The 19,926-nt window shown below is 30.5% G+C and overlaps 4 protein-coding genes across 15 annotated transcripts; 1 reads left to right on the forward strand and 3 right to left on the reverse strand.

Annotated features, from left to right (window-relative positions):
• Positions 1-164: 164 nt before the first annotated feature.
• LOC117211558 (death-associated inhibitor of apoptosis 2-like) lies at positions 165-6,629 on the reverse strand. Of its 4 annotated transcripts, none has more exons than XM_033455568.1 (3): positions 6,608-6,629; positions 1,501-2,282; positions 165-1,397 (listed from the first exon to the last, which is right to left on the reverse strand). In XM_033455568.1, exons 1-3 carry the CDS (start codon positions 6,612-6,614, stop codon positions 1,017-1,019), a joined length of 1,170 nt encoding a protein of 389 aa, XP_033311459.1. In that variant the 5' UTR covers positions 6,615-6,629; the 3' UTR covers positions 165-1,016. The 4 variants fall into 4 exon arrangements, with proteins under 4 accessions (XP_033311459.1, XP_033311458.1, XP_033311456.1 ...); XM_033455567.1 differs by having other exon boundaries at positions 1,501-2,374; XM_033455565.1 differs by lacking the exon at positions 6,608-6,629 and adding an exon at positions 4,134-4,289 and having other exon boundaries at positions 1,501-2,374.
• A 618-nt stretch (positions 6,630-7,247) lies between these two features.
• LOC117211555 (putative inhibitor of apoptosis) lies at positions 7,248-9,822 on the reverse strand. 4 transcript variants are annotated; one of them, XM_033455556.1, is made up of 8 exons: positions 9,077-9,821; positions 8,880-8,997; positions 8,610-8,750; positions 8,357-8,535; positions 8,164-8,286; positions 7,948-8,090; positions 7,726-7,865; positions 7,248-7,612 (listed from the first exon to the last, which is right to left on the reverse strand). In XM_033455556.1, the coding sequence occupies exons 1-8, from the start codon at positions 9,554-9,556 to the stop codon at positions 7,422-7,424; spliced, it is 1,515 nt and encodes a 504-aa protein (XP_033311447.1). In that variant the 5' UTR covers positions 9,557-9,821; the 3' UTR covers positions 7,248-7,421. The 4 variants fall into 4 exon arrangements, with proteins under 4 accessions (XP_033311447.1, XP_033311446.1, XP_033311445.1 ...); XM_033455555.1 differs by having other exon boundaries at positions 8,610-8,807; XM_033455554.1 differs by having other exon boundaries at positions 7,248-7,609; positions 8,610-8,997; positions 9,077-9,822.
• Positions 9,823-11,460: 1,638 nt separating this feature from the next.
• LOC117211557 (death-associated inhibitor of apoptosis 2-like) lies at positions 11,461-14,148 on the reverse strand. Of its 2 annotated transcripts, none has more exons than XM_033455564.1 (3): positions 13,994-14,148; positions 12,873-13,746; positions 11,461-12,769 (listed from the first exon to the last, which is right to left on the reverse strand). In XM_033455564.1, the coding sequence occupies exons 2-3, from the start codon at positions 13,710-13,712 to the stop codon at positions 12,389-12,391; spliced, it is 1,221 nt and encodes a 406-aa protein (XP_033311455.1). In that variant the 5' UTR covers positions 13,713-13,746; positions 13,994-14,148; the 3' UTR covers positions 11,461-12,388. The 2 variants fall into 2 exon arrangements, with proteins under 2 accessions (XP_033311455.1, XP_033311454.1); XM_033455563.1 differs by having other exon boundaries at positions 13,904-14,148.
• A 2,390-nt stretch (positions 14,149-16,538) lies between these two features.
• On the forward strand, positions 16,539-19,792 carry LOC117211556 (acetyl-CoA acetyltransferase, mitochondrial). Of its 5 annotated transcripts, none has more exons than XM_033455557.1 (9): positions 16,539-16,719; positions 17,451-17,536; positions 17,619-17,733; positions 17,807-18,000; positions 18,107-18,397; positions 18,468-18,656; positions 18,780-18,937; positions 19,003-19,119; positions 19,383-19,792. In XM_033455557.1, exons 1-9 carry the CDS (start codon positions 16,554-16,556, stop codon positions 19,660-19,662), a joined length of 1,596 nt encoding a protein of 531 aa, XP_033311448.1. In that variant the 5' UTR covers positions 16,539-16,553; the 3' UTR covers positions 19,663-19,792. The 5 variants fall into 5 exon arrangements, with proteins under 5 accessions (XP_033311448.1, XP_033311452.1, XP_033311449.1 ...); XM_033455558.1 differs by lacking the exon at positions 16,539-16,719 and adding an exon at positions 16,921-17,119 and having other exon boundaries at positions 17,390-17,536; XM_033455559.1 differs by lacking the exon at positions 16,539-16,719 and adding an exon at positions 16,922-17,119.
• The last annotated feature ends 134 nt before the right edge of the window (positions 19,793-19,926 follow it).

Below are 19,926 nucleotides of genomic sequence, written 5' to 3' on the forward strand. Positions count from 1 at the left end.
TAATTTTGAATATACAAAATTTTAGAATATCTTAGAATATTACATAAAATTTAGCAATTTTACCCAATATTCAACTTCACATGGAATAAATTTGCTTGAATAAATAACAATATATGAATAATAATAATTTAAAAATTTGGAAATGTTAATAAACGTGTTTGTACTTTTCATTCGTAATTGTATTTTTAAATACCGAAATTGTTTTTTACATACGCTAATTTTTACTGTATTATTTTAGGTTCACATAAATTATTTACTTTACTTAACGCATGAAGTAGAAACTGCAATGGAAATGAATGGAACAATTGTAGATAAAGATCTGTTACATACAGGAAATATATTTGTAATAATTCCACACTTTGCACTTTACTTTTAACTGTCTTCAAAAAATCAATATTTAACTAGAGAAATTTAATAAAAATGCAAGATTGTAATGCATTTCGTATTCTATTTTATTATTTTCTAATCCTTTAATCCCCTATACCAAATACTTACAGTTGCTATGATAAGTGATAAATATTTTTTAATCGTGATACATGTTAAAAAATGAATTTCTTTATACATTGATGTGAAGAATTGAGAAAGTCTAACGTACACTCATGGCGACGACTTGGCTTCTTTCGCTTTATTGCTCTCGAAACTAGCGCGTTTTTCGTTACAATTTGATTTCTTTCGCTTTTTCGAGTTGTATCGAAGCATTTCGGGAAGGCGAAATTATTCATTATCAGGATGTATACAAATACTATAGAGCTGTGCTGGCTCGGTTAGCTGGGGCTTGGATTCGTAACCGAGAGATCCATAAGTTCGAATCCGAGTCCCAGTCGATTTTCAACCAGCACACCTGCAACTCGATTTATTCTTAGTTGTATTATGCTTATTTTTAATGCTGTTTCTGGTGGTTCGAAAAAACACTTAAAAGTAAAATTCAAGGGACAGAATCACCATAAATATATCATCCATGTATGCAATGTATTTTTATCTATAATTGTAGTAATACTATGAATATGTATGGAATACTATGGGATGAAAGCTCGTACAGTCATCGTAACAGGTTCTCTACATACTGCACAAGTTGTCATGCCAGGAGCACATTTTACACAAGCAACCATATGTCCACATGGTAAAAATACCACTCCTAATTCTCCGTTATAACAGATTTTGCACATCCTTGCATCATCAGTAGGTTTGGTATTTTGTGTTTTTATATTTGATGGATTTTCTGCTGGCTCGGATTTTAAACTTCTTTTTATGGGTTCTGTATTGCTTCCAATACCCCAAATATCATTATTTTGAGAACTTGATCCTGGATTGCTTTCTGTCTCTTCTTTCCTTTCTACTTCTACACTCGTAGGTTGTACTTTCTTAATAAAACTGGGTAGATTCATCTGCATTGTTTCCTGAAATAAATACAATATCCATAAGTATGTAATGCAGTTATTAATTACTTATTATGCACATGGCATAAAATATGCAATTAAGGATATAGATTTGTGTACTTACTTCTTTAGAAGGTGGAGATATATGCTGGCCTGTTATTTTATTTACATAATCTTGCCCTTGCACGATTAATAAATAACAGCATTTAGAAAACCACTTAGCGTGTTGCTCCCAAGGATCATCTTCTGGTTCCCAATCTTTCAAACCACCTCCACAGTGGTAACACAAGGTTTGGTCACCTTTCCCAGTATAAAAAAAGCCTGCATCGGCTAATTGTTCTTTTGTTTGTGGCATAGATTTAGGCCATGTTACAAATGTATGTAACCTAGCATCATAACTAGCATATTCTGGATGTACTGGTCCCTTAGTTCTTCCCAGACCTAAACAGCCAAGTTTAGCTGTGCTTGCTAGTTGTAATTCCATTGAAAAATTATGGTCATCGGGACCAGATGTAGGTCGATATTCTAAACCGTAAGGACTACATACATCTCTACTTCTTGGTCTTGGTGGTATCACCGTACCAGGATCTACTCCAATGGGTATATTACCACAGTTCAGTTTACGAATAAATCTACACCTTGCAGACCATCTCTGATGATCGACCATGGGTATATCACCTTCTACCCATTTACATATCTCAACTTCACATTCAAAACATTTTACTTTGTCACTTTCACCCGTATAATAAAATCCTGCAGCTGCAAGCTTTTCAGGTTCAATGTATGTTACAGGCCAATTTTCAAAACTCTGAAGTCTTGCTGCTTCAAAATGGTAATCAATATTATCTGTTTCATCATGACATATATCAGGTGTTACAGAAACTGATGGTGTTAAATGTACATTTCCTGAAGATTTTAAGTTTGTATCATTTCCTAAGTCTCTGTGTTTGATTATACTAATCATTTTATTTGAATTATTGTTAAAAATGTCTTCAAACCTATTAAAAAAATTGCATTTGTTATATAAAATATTAATTGTAAATAAACTTTTATTAAAATATTATTGACCTGCAATTATTTTTTCTACTCTAAATATCTTTCATAGCATTATTAATAAAAATAAGTAAAGTTAACTTGCAATTATATATAATAAAATTGTGCAACATATGGAATATGCATATTTAAATATATACTGCGTTGTATGTACGATCGTATAATACATTTATGGGACATACCACCCGCATTTGATAAGAAAGAGGGAAGGGGAAAGAACTCTAAACTTGTTAGATGATTACAATGCCGTTATGATTCGTGAATGACGGAGTATCATGGACTTTTCTCAGTACATAACGTTGAAATGACGCAGCCTACGTATCGCACACAAACGAAAACTTCCGAGAACTCTCTCTCTCTCTCCTTCTCGATTCTTAGAGTATACACAGGCTCATGCTCTGTTCACCGCCCTGTGCAACGTTGCCGCTTGTATGGCCCGTATTTCAACTTCTCTTGTTGCATTACACCACTGTATGCTCATGAGAATGAAATGCATCGACAAGGGCGTAGCAACTAACATTTTCCATTATTTAATACTATAATTTAATGTTACAAAATCTTACTAAATTTATTGGTCAACTAAAAACACCTAAACACTTCATGCTACTTTCCATTTTAAAGTTTTTATATAAAACTGAAAATATGTAATAAATACTATATATATATATATATATATAATATACTTTAATACGTACGAAGATCATTTATTAAATCTTAGTTAAAGAAAATTAAGAACCTTCCACAAATGACGTTATAAGATTTTGACTTTTAATCTAATAATAATGTTGTGATACTATTAGGAAAAATTGTAGTTTATACAGATCACTAAACCGGTTTATTAAATTGTATACTAGAAATCTGTAATGGACTTTTTTCTCTTTTTTTCAAAACGCATACTTTTCTAATGTTCCCGTTTAAAAGAAACGTAGTACCGATGCCGATGTCGAAAAATTTTACAATGACTGAAACACGTTTATACGATATAAAATACATATACACATAATAAAAAATGATACAGTTATTAACAACGTATCTAACTTTAAAACAAACTTTTTCAAACAGTATATATTTTTTAATGTTCATATCTCTCTCATGAAAGATTAATAAAACTTGATATAATTAAAATCAGAAAAAGGTAATTAATCGATTAATTAACTTTTATATTCCGTCTCTAAAGTAAGGAAAATATTTTAACAATACGTAAACAAGAAAGAGAGAAATATACAATATATACATCGCGGAATTAAATCTTAAAGTTACACTGAACTTTCACATCTGTTTCATTTTATGACATTTGGCAACAGCGTAATCAAGAGTAGAAAAGGGAGAAGTGGAAGAACACAACGGAAGTTGGTATGCAAGAAAGATAGCCTCAACCAAACATAACTCATTATCTTCTTACAGCAAAAGTTAAAAATTGTTTTTTCAAAACTAGAGTGATTGTACAAATTACTATATATTTATGCTATTTAGAGCACATTTTAATATTTGAAATGTTTAATCGAAAGATGCAATTTCTGTATAATTTATGTAAATTTCATAAACTTGTGTAAATTATTAACAATTTGAGTCCATGAAATTATTTCACTAACATGTTTCATATTTTCACTAACAAATAAAGAAACGTTTTCAGTTAATTTTTTCTCGAAAAATGTTATATCTGTACGATTGGTAAAACAAAAATGCTTTACATATATAACATACCAATATCAGACGTCCTGACTTCGACAAGTTGCCAAATGTTCGAAAAACACTATTATCAACGTTATTATACAAAACTCGTCCATTCACTCATACCTTTGGCGTGCTTGACACTGAACGTGGCAAAACTCCTGTTTCTACCTCCTACCTATCCTACCCTGCCACATCCCATGATCCCACTCAAGCAACTAATTATCGATATTGCGCATGCGCGTGCAGCACCACGCAAAGAATCTACCTATGCCTAAAGCGGACAACACATTTGCCATTAGTCATTTAGCGCAAAATTTAAATGGAGCATCGAATCTCATCTTTCTATTATTATTAATTTCCTAGCAGAAATTTATATACATGATTATAGTCGTATTTGGTAACATACCTAACGTATCTATCTAACTTCAATTCAGTTCTTTTTTCAACTTACTCAATTTTAAGTTTAGGTAAAGTTAAAAATAATTACGCTTTATTCATTCATAAACATTATCTTCCACCTGAAAATATAATGCTTCTATCCAGAGGAATTAGAAAGAGTACATACATATATGTGTCATTCGTGCAGCGTTTTCGCGGAAACCTACTTCGCGCAGCGTAGAAATACGAAGTACGATTAATGAAATATTTCACACAAGGGTGAAATTTTTTTTTTAAATTCTATGCGTTCGAAGCTCCAGAGATGTATCGCGTTTCTTTTATTTGCGAAAAAATGTAATTCCTTAGAGAAGATATTATTTCTCATACACCTAACTTTTGGACTCTGTATTTTATCTTTTTTTTTTTTTCGTAAATATTTCTGTATAACGTAGGATTCCGGCGCTATCGTTTATGTGCAAGCCATCGAGATTGTTATTTAGGATTACGATGTAGCGGATCTTCATTGTGGGCCAACTAAAGAAATGTCACTACTGATAATAACAGATGATAAATGTTTGAATTAATTTTTAAGCAATTCAAAATTTTTTAATAATACGAAAATGCAAATTGTTTCGAGCATAATTAGGATATAATTTCAAAACTATCATAACTTCTAAATGTAATACAATCTTATTTCATTTGTTTGATCAGATATATACTTAAGAAATGTATCATTCTGTTTTCCTTCCAGTTGAGACAATGAGTCAGTTTTTATGACCCTAAAATAATTCTATGACTAGCGTATTTTATGACCGTAATAATCACAATCAATAGAACGGATATGAAAAAGCGGACCTGAAAATGCGACCTGATATAAGATCTGGAAAACAATAACACCCAAGAAAATAATTTGGGTCTATATCGCATATCAAAGAATTAAAGGGTACTTAATCATGTATACCCTTTATAAAGCCTGTAGTTTTCTACTCCGGACATCTTTCAATATCTTATTTTCTATATGACGGTATTCAATTTTTCCATGCGATAGTTTTCATTTTTAACATCACATTGCACATTTTACGTAATTCTTCCAACCATCATCTACTATCACTACGTTGCATCCAATGAAACCTCGAATATCTTACTATATATAATTTCACATTTGCATTTATTTTTATTTTTTTTTAATTTCGTTGTTTGTACGAATGAATTGACTATATTTCCGATAAACAATCTAATCTTAGTATTCCAACTATTAATTAGGTCTAATACCGAAAGTCAAGCGATATAATCAATTCTATACAATCAAGCAAGAATTCTTCTGAGAACAATTAGTCAATTTCTCTATCTATTGATAAACACAAGCCGAGTTTTGTATTCAAAGAATGGAATTGTACTCTAAAGCTATCTGTCGATAAGGAATCAGATATATCGTAAATCGAATCTCAATATTCTCCACCCTGATCCAATTTTGCAATATAATGTAAGAAAACACGGCAGCACACGACAATATATGTATATACATATTATATTTTTAGTGTAATTTTTTATTTATTATATCTTTCATACTTTTATCATTGAAATAAATATATATTAGTAAACATACTAATATAATCTTTTAAGTAAAAGAATATACATATATCTAAAAAACATAATGAAGAGGTTTCAAACGATACATATAAATATATGATCAAATGTTTTAATATCGAATGTTCTTAGGAAACAACAATGAAGTTTTTCCCTAAGCCCTGTAGTTCCCACTCAACTTGATTTAACTAAAGTGTAATAATAATAATGAAGGTCGTAGAAAAAACACCGATCAATCTACTACGTTTTCTTTGTATGTATGATTTTAGTTGCATATTAATCCAATGCGTAAATTTCTTGGAAATATTTCTTAAAATGACAATTTGATAAAATCAATACATATGTATATATATCTATTTTTTTAAATATCGTCAGATTTAAACTTTTTTTCATTTACATTTCAGCATTTCTGTGGTATTTCTCTGGTACTTTTACCATTTATATATGTAATACAAATTTAATGTTTTCAGAAATATAATATTATCTGTTATAGAATTATTATAACGAAATATGTTAAAGATATTGTTTTATATACGTACTTGGCATCCGGAAATACACAGTTAAGAACATCAGTTTTACAGTAACAACTAGTGATGTATCAATAACAAGGACTATTTATGTTACTAAATAATCTAAGATAGCTTATCTCAGTTTTAAATTACATTGAAAATGTACTGATTAATGTTATTTTTTAAAAACGAGGTATTTTATTTGTAACACTGGTGGGGGGCGCACATAATAGATCTATATTCAATGTATAAATGAAATTACTTTTATATGTTTTATACTGTATTAATTTTGTCATACCATTGTAGTAACGCTGATAATAATAAAAAATTTGTAACTATTGACATTTGCTGTATTTCTACTAATCCAAACCTCGTAAACCAAATCTTAATACTTTCCGATGCGATTCAACCTGGTAACATAATGCAACACAACCCAATATACTACAGACAATATTAAATTCATTTCGTTCAAAGTACATAATTGTAATTAATATCAACTACATATGAAGATATAAAATTTTATTTATTTACGTAAACATTATCTGTATTATCATTGTAATATTTAATATTATATGTTTATTAATTATTGAAACCATTAGACGTAATAACACAATTTTCTATTTGAGAAATACTGTATTAGTACATAATTTGTTTCTTTTACTATTTTTTGATATATACTCTTATTTTAGTGACTAAATTATAAATACAATGATATACATACATTATTTTCACGAAATATACAAAAAATATATTTTTATACATGTATATCTTTACGTTTTAAATTATTAAATTTGCATAAATAAATTTAACGATATATTCATCAATTAATATTTTACTATCTGTTTTATGATAGAAATGTACGGACAGTTGCTTTAATTTCTTGTCGACACATTAGACAATATGTAAGAGATGGTGCACAGTAAACACAAGTTGCTAAGTGTCCACAAGGTAAAAATACAATAGCTATTTCTCGATCCATGCAAATTTTACATAAACGAGCTTCTTTTAATTTTCTGTTTTCTTCTTCCAAAGCTGCTAGAAAAGTGGGCAGTATTTTTCATTAAATTAAGTATATACTAAGACTTATTATATACAAATTTAATTCAGGTCAATGATTTTATGATCAATCTTTTATTTTTATTACTTACTAGATTCCTTAAAGTTAGCCTTTTTGTCAGTATTGCTTTTGTCATTGGGTATTATAGAATTCTCATCTTCAATTGAACATACTCTATATTCATCTTTTTTAACGGTATTACACTGTTCTATACCACTACTGGTTTGCTCCCTTAGCATTATGATTTAACATAATAATTAATTCTAGAAGAGATGGCTCAGATATATAGCAAATAATTTTATTTGTTACTAACCTTGTTAATTCTTCCATAATTTGATCACAAAGAACATCTTCTATAAGTTGATCAGAATTTGTATATGGTGTTCCTATTTCCTCCATTCGTTTTTTTAATGCCCTCTTTACTCTGCCCACATGCAATCCAATTTCTAAAGCTTCCTGGGAGAAGATAATGTCCATGATTATATTAAATGTATTTTAGAAATAATCAAATAAATATATGAACTATTACCATTGCTGGTGGACTCTCTAGTAACTTTTTTAATGTTGCTTCAGTAATTTCTAATGAAGGTACAGTAGTAGGTGGTGTATCAGCTATATCTGTGCTTTCATCTTCTGTTACACCTTCAAAAATCTATACAGATATAAAGTAACTTCAAATTTTTACAAAACATATGATATAAATATAGTTGAATAATATTTACTGATTGATCCAAAGGTGGTCTGTTGTTAATGCACTGTTTGATAAATTCTTGCCCTCTTACAAGATTCACAAATTCGCATTTAGGAAACCATCTTGCATGTTCAGTCCATGCATCATCTGTTGCTTCCCAATTTCGTAAACCACCATCACAGTGAAAACATCTAACATGGTCACCAAACCCTATTATAATATTTTCATACTATTAGTCTAGTATTATTTAATATTATAATATCTTTGTTCTGTATAATTTATACCATCATAATAAAATCCAGCACTAGCTAATATTTCAGGAGTTTGCTTAATATTTTCTGGCCAGCCATTAAAGGTTCGTAATCTTCCTTCGTATGTTGCACAATCTGGTTTTTTAGGAGTTGTGTGTATTTGTATTCCTAAGTCTGAGAGATTTGATGTTGCACCAGGCATTAATTTTACATTAGTTAAATACAAATTATCTAATGAAAGAAAAATTGAAATAAAATAATTTCTGTACAGAAAAAGAAAAAGCTTTTTTAGCATACAAATACCATCTTTATCTTGATGAGCATAGAAGTTACAATTAGGGAAATATTCTCTATGTTTTCTCTCTGGATCATCACCAAGTTTCCACTTTCTTAGGATACCTCCACAATATGTACATTGTACCTATAAAAGTTTGTATATTATATAAATATTATATAAATATGTATCATGTAAAATTTATATTTTTTAAATGTATTATTACTTCATCATCATGTTGAAGATAATAAAATCCAGCTTTAGCAAGTTTTTCAGGCGATACAATAGAAGAAATTGGCCAATTAGTAAAGGATTGTAATCTTTGTGACATAACCCTACATTCTTTTTGAGGTTCTTTATTCTGATAAGGGTTTATAGATTGATATTCAACTATGTTATTATCCTGTGATGTTTCTGTTGATGATGATGCTAATCCAAGATTATTAATGGGTATTGGTATCAGAGGGACATTACAGGTACTAGAAGGATTTTGAACAAAAGGACAATTGGGTTCGGCTAATCGATGGCGCACTATAGCTTGATCACCATAATTCCAATCAGAAATTTTTACTCCACATAAAAAGCATTGTACTTCTAAGGCATGTCCAGTGTAGTAAAATCCGGCTTTTGCTATTCGAGCAGCATCAACTGTGGCATTTACTGGCCAATCCGTAAAAGTTCTTAGTCTACTTTCTTCAACATTCATTTTAGAAATTCATTTACCTTTATTTGAATGTACAAATAGAAAAATTAACCAATTTTAACAGAGTCGTATATTCGATTTACAACGTGGAATAAATGATTATTGTATGTATTTTACGTTGGAAGCCTCATTATTATACTGATATTGTATTTATACTGAGACATACTGATTTGATATAATAATCATCTACATATCACGTCATATTATGTAGACTAATAACGAAGTAGGGAAATATAATTAAAAGGTTACATTTCTACGCGTGCGCGATATTTCAGGGCCGTCTTTATTAGGGTGTATGTATTTTTTTCAGACTTTTATTAATATACACTCATAATGCAAACTATAAAATTTACCAATTTATACAAATAAAAGTTTATATTTACAATAAATAAAAATTTAAATAAATTATATATATGCAACTATTTTGGTTATAACTATTATAATACAAGAAATCCACGGACTTATAAACAAGTCTCGATACTCGTTAGGAAAAACCATCCGAAAATTGAATCGTGAAAAATGAATATGGAAGACAACAAAGTTCTCGTTCTGCGACACGCAGCATAAGTAGAGTGTTTCTATCTCTGTCTGAAATATTCATAGCAGGTCATGCGTCACGATGCGCAGGACACGAATCTCCTAAACGTGAACGCTTGTGTGAACAATAACAATTGTTTCCTATCTGTATTTCTTAAAATAATCTGATAATATAAATTATTCGTCCCTTATTATTTTTATAATTAATTTCTCATTATTTACGCAAGCATTGTCAGCTGCCTCGCGCGGACCGGATTGAAAAAGTTAACCCAAATTCAAACTCAATATGTACATTGATATTCTGCTTTAATTGAATTATAACAAACATTTCTTACAGCCTTGCATATGCAGTTGTGCATGAGGCTTTAAGCACGCCCAACCCATTATTCATATATTACTATATATACACAAAATAGGTAACCAATACTAATGCGTATGCTGTTACGGACGTACAATTCTAGACACAATTCACTGTAATGATATCTGCATATAGTTTTTTTACGAATATTTCGTTAACAATGATTGACTAATAGTTACATGTTCAGGAAAAGTTGCTGAAAATGTTGATTTCTATAACATATCGAGAAATCGTCGAAATCGGTGAAGAAGTAAATTTTCTACAGTTTTATCATAATTTTCAATATATATATTTTTAAATAAGAATTATTACACTATTTGATTATAATAAATATGTTTTATTATTCTTTAATTTATTATCTATATCTCAATATGCTTAAATTATGTACATAAAATTTACAAAAATTTATTTTATAAAAAATTGTTTTATTGTTTAGATTCCTCTCATGATGATAAAGTGTCTTTCTTTCGCAAACGTATTTTACAACAGTGCACCTTCATACAAACATGAAACCAAATCTGTGAAATGTAGCGGTGTTTATCTCAAAAGAATAAAATGGATCGTACGTAATTCGATAAAATAATATAAAACAAAAAACGTTGTGCGTTTATTATTTCCTCATAAAACGGAAGAAACTTTTCGGACAATCTAATAGTTTTAAAATAAAACTAAATGATGTCGTTATGTTAGTGCAACTAAATCCCTCATAGGATCATTTCTTGCTAAGTTTAGCTGCACCAAAATTTGGAGACATAAAATGCTTTTGCTCGTGTTCATCCACTAATAAATTTACACAAAATAGCTCGTCGAGAAGGACTCAATCATATGATATTGCAATGAATATAATAAGAAGGGCTTAAACCTTATAAAATTCACTGCATTCAAGAACTCCACATAATTATGCCACTCGACGAAATTTTTCCCGTTGGATGCTACATAAGTCGTAACGTGATCTATGCTTTTGAAACATATGTTATTTACAAATAAAAGCTGTTTCTCACGTAATATCATACTCAATGATCAAAATGCCAGAATCTATATTCACAGAAATCTACATGCAATAGTTGAAACGATAGGAAGCGAAAATGTTTATAGTTCCAGTGAACAAATTACCTCCGCTGAACAATTTAAAAATCCGATTCAATGTGGTTTTTATCATACAAAGTCAATACGTAATCTCAATGAGAAACTTGATCGAAGTATAGAAGTGAGTTTGGGGCGGTTTAAATATAAAAAAGAAGAAAGAAGAAAGAAAGAAAGGAAGGAAGGAAGGAAGAACAAATATAGGATATATAATCGTGAATATGGGTTATTTATGCGCAACGATAGATGCTACTTTACCTGCATCTGATCGCAGAATGTAAGCACATTATAAATAAAGTAAGTTCAAAAATTAATGGAACTTTAACATTTTCTCCCAAAAGAACGGTTGAGTTGCGATCCATGGTTCCTTAACCCTTTGCGGACAGGGCCGAGCTGCTGTCGCGATAGTCATTTAAAATTGCCAGCGCACATTTCTGCTTAGACACGATTTTCGTTCATAACACTCCAAGATGTCAAATTCTAACCATATGTACATGCACAGAATTTCCACGGAATAGATAAAATGACACACATATGAGTCTTTTATAAATACGCATATATGAGTCTTTCGGCTCTATCAGCTGTTTTCGCCAAACGCATATATGTATTACTCGACCAAATTGATGGTTTACGCAGAACGCATATAAGCGGCGGTAGTCCGCAAAGGGTTAAAGTTTTTTATCTTCATGATGAGTAGAATATAAGGTAATAAAAAAATGTCTGACCTTAAAATTCAAGGTCATAGTCATTTTTGTACGAACTTCTTTTTACAAATTTTCATTGATACAGAGATGTAGAATCATGCTATGATGGTTTTTATACTTACTTTTTATACACCCTATACATTCAATTGAATACTATGGGATGAAGGCTCGTACAGTTATTGTAACAGGTTCTCTGCATACTGCACAAATCATCATGCCAGGAGCACATTTTACACAAGCAATTATATGTCCACATGGTAAAAATACCACTCCTAATTCTTCGTTATAACAGATTTTGCACATTCTTGCATCATCAGTAGGTTTGGTATTTCGAGTTTTTGTATTTGATGGATTTTCTGCTGGCTCGTATTCCAAACTTCTTTTTATGGGTTCTGTATTGCTTCCAATACCCCAAATATCATTATTTTGAGAACTTGATCCTGGATTGCTTTCTATATCTTTTTTCCTTTCTACTTCTACTCTCGTAGGTTGTACTTTCTTAATAAAACTGGGTAGATTCATCTGCATTGTTTCCTGAAATAAATACAATATCCATAAGTATGTAATGCAGTTATTAATTACTTATTATGCACATGGCATAAAATATGCAATTAAGGATATAGATTTGTGTACTTACTTCTTTAGAAGGTGGAGATATATGCTGGCCTGTTATTTTATTTACATAATCTTGCCCTTGCACGATTAATAAATAACAGCATTTAGAAAACCACTTAGCGTGTTGCTCCCAAGGATCATCTTCTGGTTCCCAATCTTTCAAACCACCTCCACAGTGGTAACACAAGGTTTGGTCACCTTTCCCAGTATAAAAAAAGCCTGCATCGGCTAATTGTTCTTTTGTTTGTGGCATAGATTTAGGCCATGTTACAAATGTATGTAACCTAGCATCATAACTAGCATATTCTGGATGTACTGGTTCCTTAGTCCTTCCCAGACCTAAACAGCCAAGTTTAGCTGTGCTTGCTAGTTGTAATTCCATTGAAAAATTATGGTCATCGGGACCAGATGTAGGTCGATATTCTAAACCATAAGGACCACATACATCCCTACTTTTTGGTCTTGGACGTATCACCGTACCAGGATCTACTCCAATGGGTACATTACCACAGTTCAGTTTACGAATAAATCTACACCTTGCAGACCATCTCTGATGGTCGACCATGGGTATATCACCTTCTACCCATTTACATATCTCAACTCCACATTCAAAACATTTCACTCTGTCACTTTCACCCGTATAATAGAATCCTGCAGCTGCAAGCTTTTCAGGTTCAATGTATGTTATAGGCCAATTTTCAAAGCTCTGAAGTCTTGCTGCTTCAAAATGGTAATCAGTATTATCTACTTCATCATGACTTATATCATGTGTTGTATCAACTAGTGATGGAAAGTGCGCATTCTCTGAAGTTTTTAAGTTTGAATCATTGTCCAAGTTCCAGTGTGTGATTGTACCAATCATTTTATTTGAATTATTGTTAAAAATGTCTTCAAACCTATTAAAAAAATTGCAATTGTTATATAAAATATTAATTGTAAATAAACTTTTATTAAAATATTGTTGGCATGTAATTATTTTTTCTACTATAAGTATCTTTCATAGCATCAGTTTCATTTTATTAATAAAAATAAGTAAAGTTAACTTGCAATTACATGTAATGAAATTGTGCAACATATGGAGTGCGCATATTTAAATATATATGCGTTGAATATACGATCGTGTTATACATTTATGGAACATACCATCCGCATTTGGCAAGAAAGAGGAAAGGGGAAGAATTCTAAACTCGATAGTGACTGCAATGCCGTTATGATTCGTGAATGACGGAGTATCACTTTTCGCAGTACATAACATTGAAATGACGCAGCCTACGAACTGTACACAAGTCTGAAGTTCCGAGAACTCTGTCTCTGTCTCTGTCTCTCTCTCTCTCTCTCTCTCTCTCTCTCTCTATCTATCTATCTATCTCACCCTTTCGCGATCCTTAAAGTTTACACAGGCTCATGTTCTGTTCATCATATCATCACCGACATCACCCTGTGCAACGTTGCCACTTTTATGGCCCGTATTTCAAATTCTACTTCTTTTGTTGCATTGTGCCATTGAATGTTCATGAGAATGAACTGCATCGAAAAAGCATAGCAACTGATATTTTACATTATTTAATGCTATAAATTCATGTTAGAAAATTTTACTAAACTTATTGAACAATTATAAATACTTAATCACTTCATTTTATTACATACGGTGGTCATTTATTAAATTTTGATTACTGAAAATTAAGAACCTTCCACATACAACGTTATAAGACTTTGATTCTTAATCCAGTAATAATACTTTAATACTATTATGTAAGGTTAGTTTATACAGATCACTAAACCGGTTTGTTAAATTGTATACTGGAAATCTGTAATGGACCTTTTCCTCTTATTTTCAGAACACATACTCTTTTAATGTCCTTATTTAAAAGAAACGTGAAATCAATGCTGACATGGAAATGCTTTACAATGATTGAAATATGTTTATAGAAGATAAATATGACAGTTTTTTTACGTGTTTCGGTCTACAAAAACAAATTTCAAGGTACGGAATCCATTGATTTGAGAGCCGTAAGTATATGAAGTCAAGCATCTTGAGCGTATTTGACAGGTTACTTGGACGTCATATTGACTTCTAGCCACGATTTGTCTAGTGAATGTTGTTGCTGGCTGTAAATAAATGCACGTGGATGACAACCATTTTGTGGCGGGATTATAAATCGTGATTCAAATTATTACTTATTAATTTGATATCGGATTAGATATGGGTGATAGTTTACTTGCCGACCAGTTATAACCATGAAGATATAAAGATAAAGTGTGTGAGTGGGCTGAAAAAGTGATATAGGAATAGAAAAAGAAGACTGCTACAGACTCCCTGTGTCTTTATTTAATCGTGCACATTCGTACAATAAATATGCAAGTGTAACACCGATTAACGAGTGGTTTCAGCGTACATGCCTGATTAGAGAAGGGCAAAAGAGGTCTCTATGCAGCGTTCTCTTTCTATTCCCATATTCTTACAGACTTCTGTGCATATTCCATTCATTTACATGAAAACATATTCACCCGTACTCTATCTTTATATCTCTAATTTCCTGCGAACTTTAGTTCAATGCTCATCTGTGCGAACCAGTCATAAGATGGATAGAAGCCAATATGGCGTTGAAGTAACCTTTCAAATACGCCAAATCTGTTTGATTTTCTACGTGCATAACTTTTTGAATAGATCCTGCACCTTAAAATTTGTTTTTTAGGTCAGAAATTACAAAATTACAAGGAAAGTCAATCATTTTGCATCCTCTAAGGTAAAGATTGCGTTTATCACGTTTGAAAACGACGTAATCAAAGGTAGGAGAAGAAAAAGTGGGAAAACACAACGGAAGTTGGTGTGCAAGGAAGACAGTTTCAACCAAATATAATTCATTACTTCTTTACAATAAAAGTTAAAAATTGTTTTTTCAAACCTAGAGTGATTGTACAAATCGCTATATATTTGTACTATTTAGATGTTATTTGGTATTTGAAATGTTTAATCGAAAGGCACAATTTCTGTATAATTTATGTAAATTCTATAAACTTGTGTAAATTAGTAACAATTTACGAACAATTTAACAATTTTGAAACATCAAAAAATGTTATATTTATATGATTGTTAAAACAATGCATTACAGAGATAACATACCAATATCAAAAGTCACGTCCAGACTTCGTCGGCTTGCCAAATCTTTGAGAAACACTATTATCAATATTATCATACAAAACTCAATCATATATTAAAATTTGTTCCAAACTTGGTTTAGACACTAAGCGAGGCATAAATCCTATTCCTACTGTCTACCGATCCTACTCAGACATCTAACTATAGGTGTTACGGATGTCCATGCAGCACCGCGCGGAAGGTCTATATTTACCGTCGCACGGTAAGATGTCGCTCGTGTACATTTAGTCTAAAGGACAACGCATTTGCCATTAGTCACTTAACGCAAAACTTAAATGGAGCGTCGAATCTCATCTTTTCTCGATTTATTATGTAGACATAAAATGATTATGTATGTATTTTATGTTGAAAGCTTCATTGTTATTACAGAAATACTGATTTGATGTAATAATCACGTTATACTATATAGACTACAATCAATCCAATAAACAAATTTCGACCATGGATATATGCATATGTGCATGGTCTTGATACTTATATATTGAAAGTATAGAAGAGACCATCCGAAAATTAGGTCGTGAAAAATCAACATGGAGGACAAAAATGGGGGAGCGGAAGTTATTCGTTCTACTGATCTCTGTTTGTCTCGCAAGAACGAGAATTTTCATGTCTTCTATGTTAATTTTTCAGGACTCAATTTTCGAGCAGTTTTCCTTAGCCAGTGCTCAGATCTGTTTATATAATAGTAATATAGATAAGCTAATACAAAGTAAGGAAATATAAGTAAAAGGTTACATTCCTGCGCATGTGCAATATTTCAGGACCGTCTTTATTAGGGTGTCCGTATTTTGTACAAACTTTTAAAAATATATCCATAATACAAATTAAAGAAGTCACAAATCTATACAAATAAAAGTTTATATTTATAGCAAACTCAAAGTATAAATAAATTATATGTATGCAATTAATTTAATTATAATTAATGAGATATAAAGAAACCATGGATTTGGATGCAAATATTGCTACTTTTATATAGTGATTAGTTGGAACATAAGATTAATCACTGAGAAGTCAAGATAGTTTAATCTTGTGTATCAGTTTATGTAGTATAACAATCGCAGGTTATTAAATTTTTTGTCACAATGTTGCTATTAAAGAACATAAACAAAGTAAGTCGTTCATAAATTGTTTATTGTAAAATAAAATTAATTTTCGATATATATATTTTTAAATAAGAATTAAACAAGAATTATTGCACTATTTCATTATAATATATATGTTTTATTATTTTTAATTGTGTCTTATAAATAATAATGTATCTTAATAATGTATTATAATAATGTATCTTAATATGCTTAACTTATGTACATGTAATTTACAAAAATTTATTTTTATGAAAAATTCTTTTTTATTGTTTAGCCATACTTTTTTTTGTTTAGATTCCTCTCATGACCTTACGTTCATATAGTTCTAAAGTAAAACTAAATGATGTCGTTATAGTTAGTGCAACTAGAACCCCTATGGGATCATTTCTTGGAGGATTATCAAGTTTAGCTGCACCAAAACTTGGAGCCATAACTATAAAAGTAAATATCAATTTTATATTTACTAAAGTGATAATGAATTGCTGTAGACATATGTATAAAACATAATTATAAATTATAACAGGCAGCAATTGAACGTGCTGGAATTTCCAAAGATAAAGTTACAGAAGTATATATGGGAAATGTTTGTCAAGCTTCCTTAGGTCAAGCTCCAGCAAGGCAAGCTACGCTGTTTGCAGGTTTTTTTGTACTATTATTTTATTTGTTCTAAATTATAATATCAATATATATATTGATAAATTTTTAAATCAGGTCTTCCTAAGTCGACAATATGCACAACAGTTAACAAAGTGTGTGCAAGTGGTATGAAAAGCATTATGCTTGCTTCTCAGTCATTACAATGCGGGCATCAAGAAATTGTTCTAGCTGGTGGTATGGAATCAATGTCTAATGTACCATTTTATCTACCACGAGGGGAAATTAAGTATGGTGGTATAAAACTTGAGGTATAATAAATGCTATATTTAATGTGTAAAAAATAAATGTTTTTGTGCCTTTTTGAAAAAAGTTGTAATTTATTAATCTTCATATTGATTATTTGTAATTTAATAGGATGGTATTGTATTTGATGGTTTAACTGATGTTTATAATAAGTTTCATATGGGAAATTGTGCAGAAAATACTGCCAAAAAATTAAATATTACGCGTGATGAGCAAGATAGGTATGCTGTTAATAGTTACAAACGTAGTGCTACAGCATATGCAAATAAAATCTTTCAAGATGAACTTGTTCCTGTTCCTGTGCCTCAAAAAAGAGGCAATCCTGATATAGTATTTAACGAAGACGAAGAATATAAAAAAGTTAATTTTGATAAATTTGGTAAATTGAATACAGTTTTTCAGGTACAAGATTAAATTAATTGAGAATTACTAATACAAATTTCAAATAATAATTTGACTTTATTTATTGCAGAAGGAAAATGGTACAGTAACTGCTGGAAATGCATCAACTTTAAACGATGGAGCTGCTGCATTAATCCTAACAACTACAGTGGTTGCACAAAAAATGAATTTGAAACCTTTAGCACGAGTTATTGCATTTCAAGATGCTGCAACTGACCCCATTGATTTTCCAACTGCACCATCTTTTGGTATATCTAAGGTAAACTTCTTACGACATATATAACAGAATGCTTAATAAAATTTTGATGATGTAAATTATTATATCATGGTTATGGTATATATTGAATTATTGTAAAAATTGTATAATATATGGTACATTTAGCTGTTAGAAAAAACTGGACTTAATAAGAATGATATAGCTCTCTGGGAGATTAATGAAGCTTTTAGTGTTGTTGTAATCGCAAATCAAAAATTACTTGATCTGGATCCAAATACAGTAAATATTCATGGTGGTGCTGTGTCTCTTGGTCATCCTATTGGGTAAGTATTTGGTTATTTTTGTAAACATGAATAAAAATTTAAATTGCAAACATTAAAAATTTTAGTATGTCTGGAGCTCGTCTTGTAGTACATTTAGTACACGCTTTAAAAGCTGGAGAGAAGGGTATTGCATCTATCTGCAATGGAGGTGGTGGGGCCTCATCAATTTTAATTGAAAAATTGTAAGTTTATAATGGAAGAAGTTTCATATGCCTATGAAATGTGATATATAATTATGTGGTAATAGTTGTTTAATGTTATGCAATATTTTATATAATAGTTGTAAAGAATATTTTTATTTCTTTTTACTATGCACAAAGATATACAATTTTTATATCTGTACAATTTATTTTTTATATCATATTGTTACGATAAATAAATAATATTAAAAATAAAGTAAGAATAATTATCTTTGAAGGAATATAATTTTTCTTTCGTTCTATAGGTATCATACAATGTCTTCTCCACCAATATTAACATTATATACAAAACATCCTTGTCCACTTTGTGATATTTTAAAAAATGAATTGCAGTTGCGTTTTTCTGGTCGTTATCAATTGCAAGAAGTTGATATTACTACGCCTGGGAATGAACGATATTTGGAACTGTACAAATATGAAATCCCAGTTCTCTTTTTAGAACGGCAGTTTCTTTGTAAACATCGTTTAGATTCAGAATTATTGGAAAGAAAATTACAAGAAGTCTTCCAAAATCGAAAACGATAAATGCGTGGTATGGTACACTAAGTGTAAAAAAATTATCTCATTTGAATACACATAGCTGTATATATTGACTTCTATGTTAATCGAATGCGTGATCAGTAAATAAAAATTAATTAATTAACGACCACCAATACCTGAGTGTTTTGGAAATAATAATAACGCAAACTAGAATGTATATGGCTATATTTGATGTACTCAAGATTAGCAAGTATCGTTGGTCGGCATATCTTATAGTTCGCCTGCTGCTTTCGCCTGTATATATGTACA

Source organism: Bombus bifarius, unplaced genomic scaffold (assembly GCF_011952205.1).
Source record: "Bombus bifarius isolate JDL3187 unplaced genomic scaffold, Bbif_JDL3187 scf7180000008239, whole genome shotgun sequence".
NCBI lineage: Eukaryota > Metazoa > Arthropoda > Insecta > Hymenoptera > Apidae > Bombus > Bombus bifarius.

Excerpts from the sequence above, each read along its gene's own strand:
- LOC117211558 (XM_033455567.1), bottom strand. The coding sequence starts at position 2,340 with ATGATTAGTATAATCAAACACAGAGACTTAGGAAATGATACAAACTTA. Across the intron at positions 1,398-1,500 it reads TATCTCCACCTTCTAAAGAA|GAAACAATGCAGATGAATCT; the intron begins GTAAGTACACAA and ends TATTTATTTCAG.
- LOC117211555 (XM_033455553.1), bottom strand. The coding sequence starts at position 9,556 with ATGAATGTTGAAGAAAGTAGACTAAGAACTTTTACGGATTGGCCAGTA. Across the intron at positions 8,287-8,356 it reads GACCACCTTTGGATCAATCA|ATTTTTGAAGGTGTAACAGA; the intron begins GTAAATATTATT and ends ATATCTGTATAG. Across the intron at positions 7,613-7,725 it reads GGCTAACTTTAAGGAATCTA|CAGCTTTGGAAGAAGAAAAC; the intron begins GTAAGTAATAAA and ends CCACTTTTCTAG.
- LOC117211557 (XM_033455563.1), bottom strand. The coding sequence starts at position 13,980 with ATGTATAACACGATCGTATATTCAACGCATATATATTTAAATATGCGC. Across the intron at positions 13,747-13,903 it reads GTTGCACAATTTCATTACAT|GTTTGAAGACATTTTTAACA; the intron begins GTAATTGCAAGT and ends TTTTTTTAATAG. Across the intron at positions 12,770-12,872 it reads TATCTCCACCTTCTAAAGAA|GAAACAATGCAGATGAATCT; the intron begins GTAAGTACACAA and ends TATTTATTTCAG.
- LOC117211556 (XM_033455557.1), top strand. The coding sequence starts at position 16,554 with ATGGGGGAGCGGAAGTTATTCGTTCTACTGATCTCTGTTTGTCTCGCA. Across the intron at positions 17,537-17,618 it reads TTGGAGCCATAACTATAAAA|GCAGCAATTGAACGTGCTGG; the intron begins GTAAATATCAAT and ends AAATTATAACAG. Across the intron at positions 18,657-18,779 it reads CATCTTTTGGTATATCTAAG|CTGTTAGAAAAAACTGGACT; the intron begins GTAAACTTCTTA and ends TGGTACATTTAG.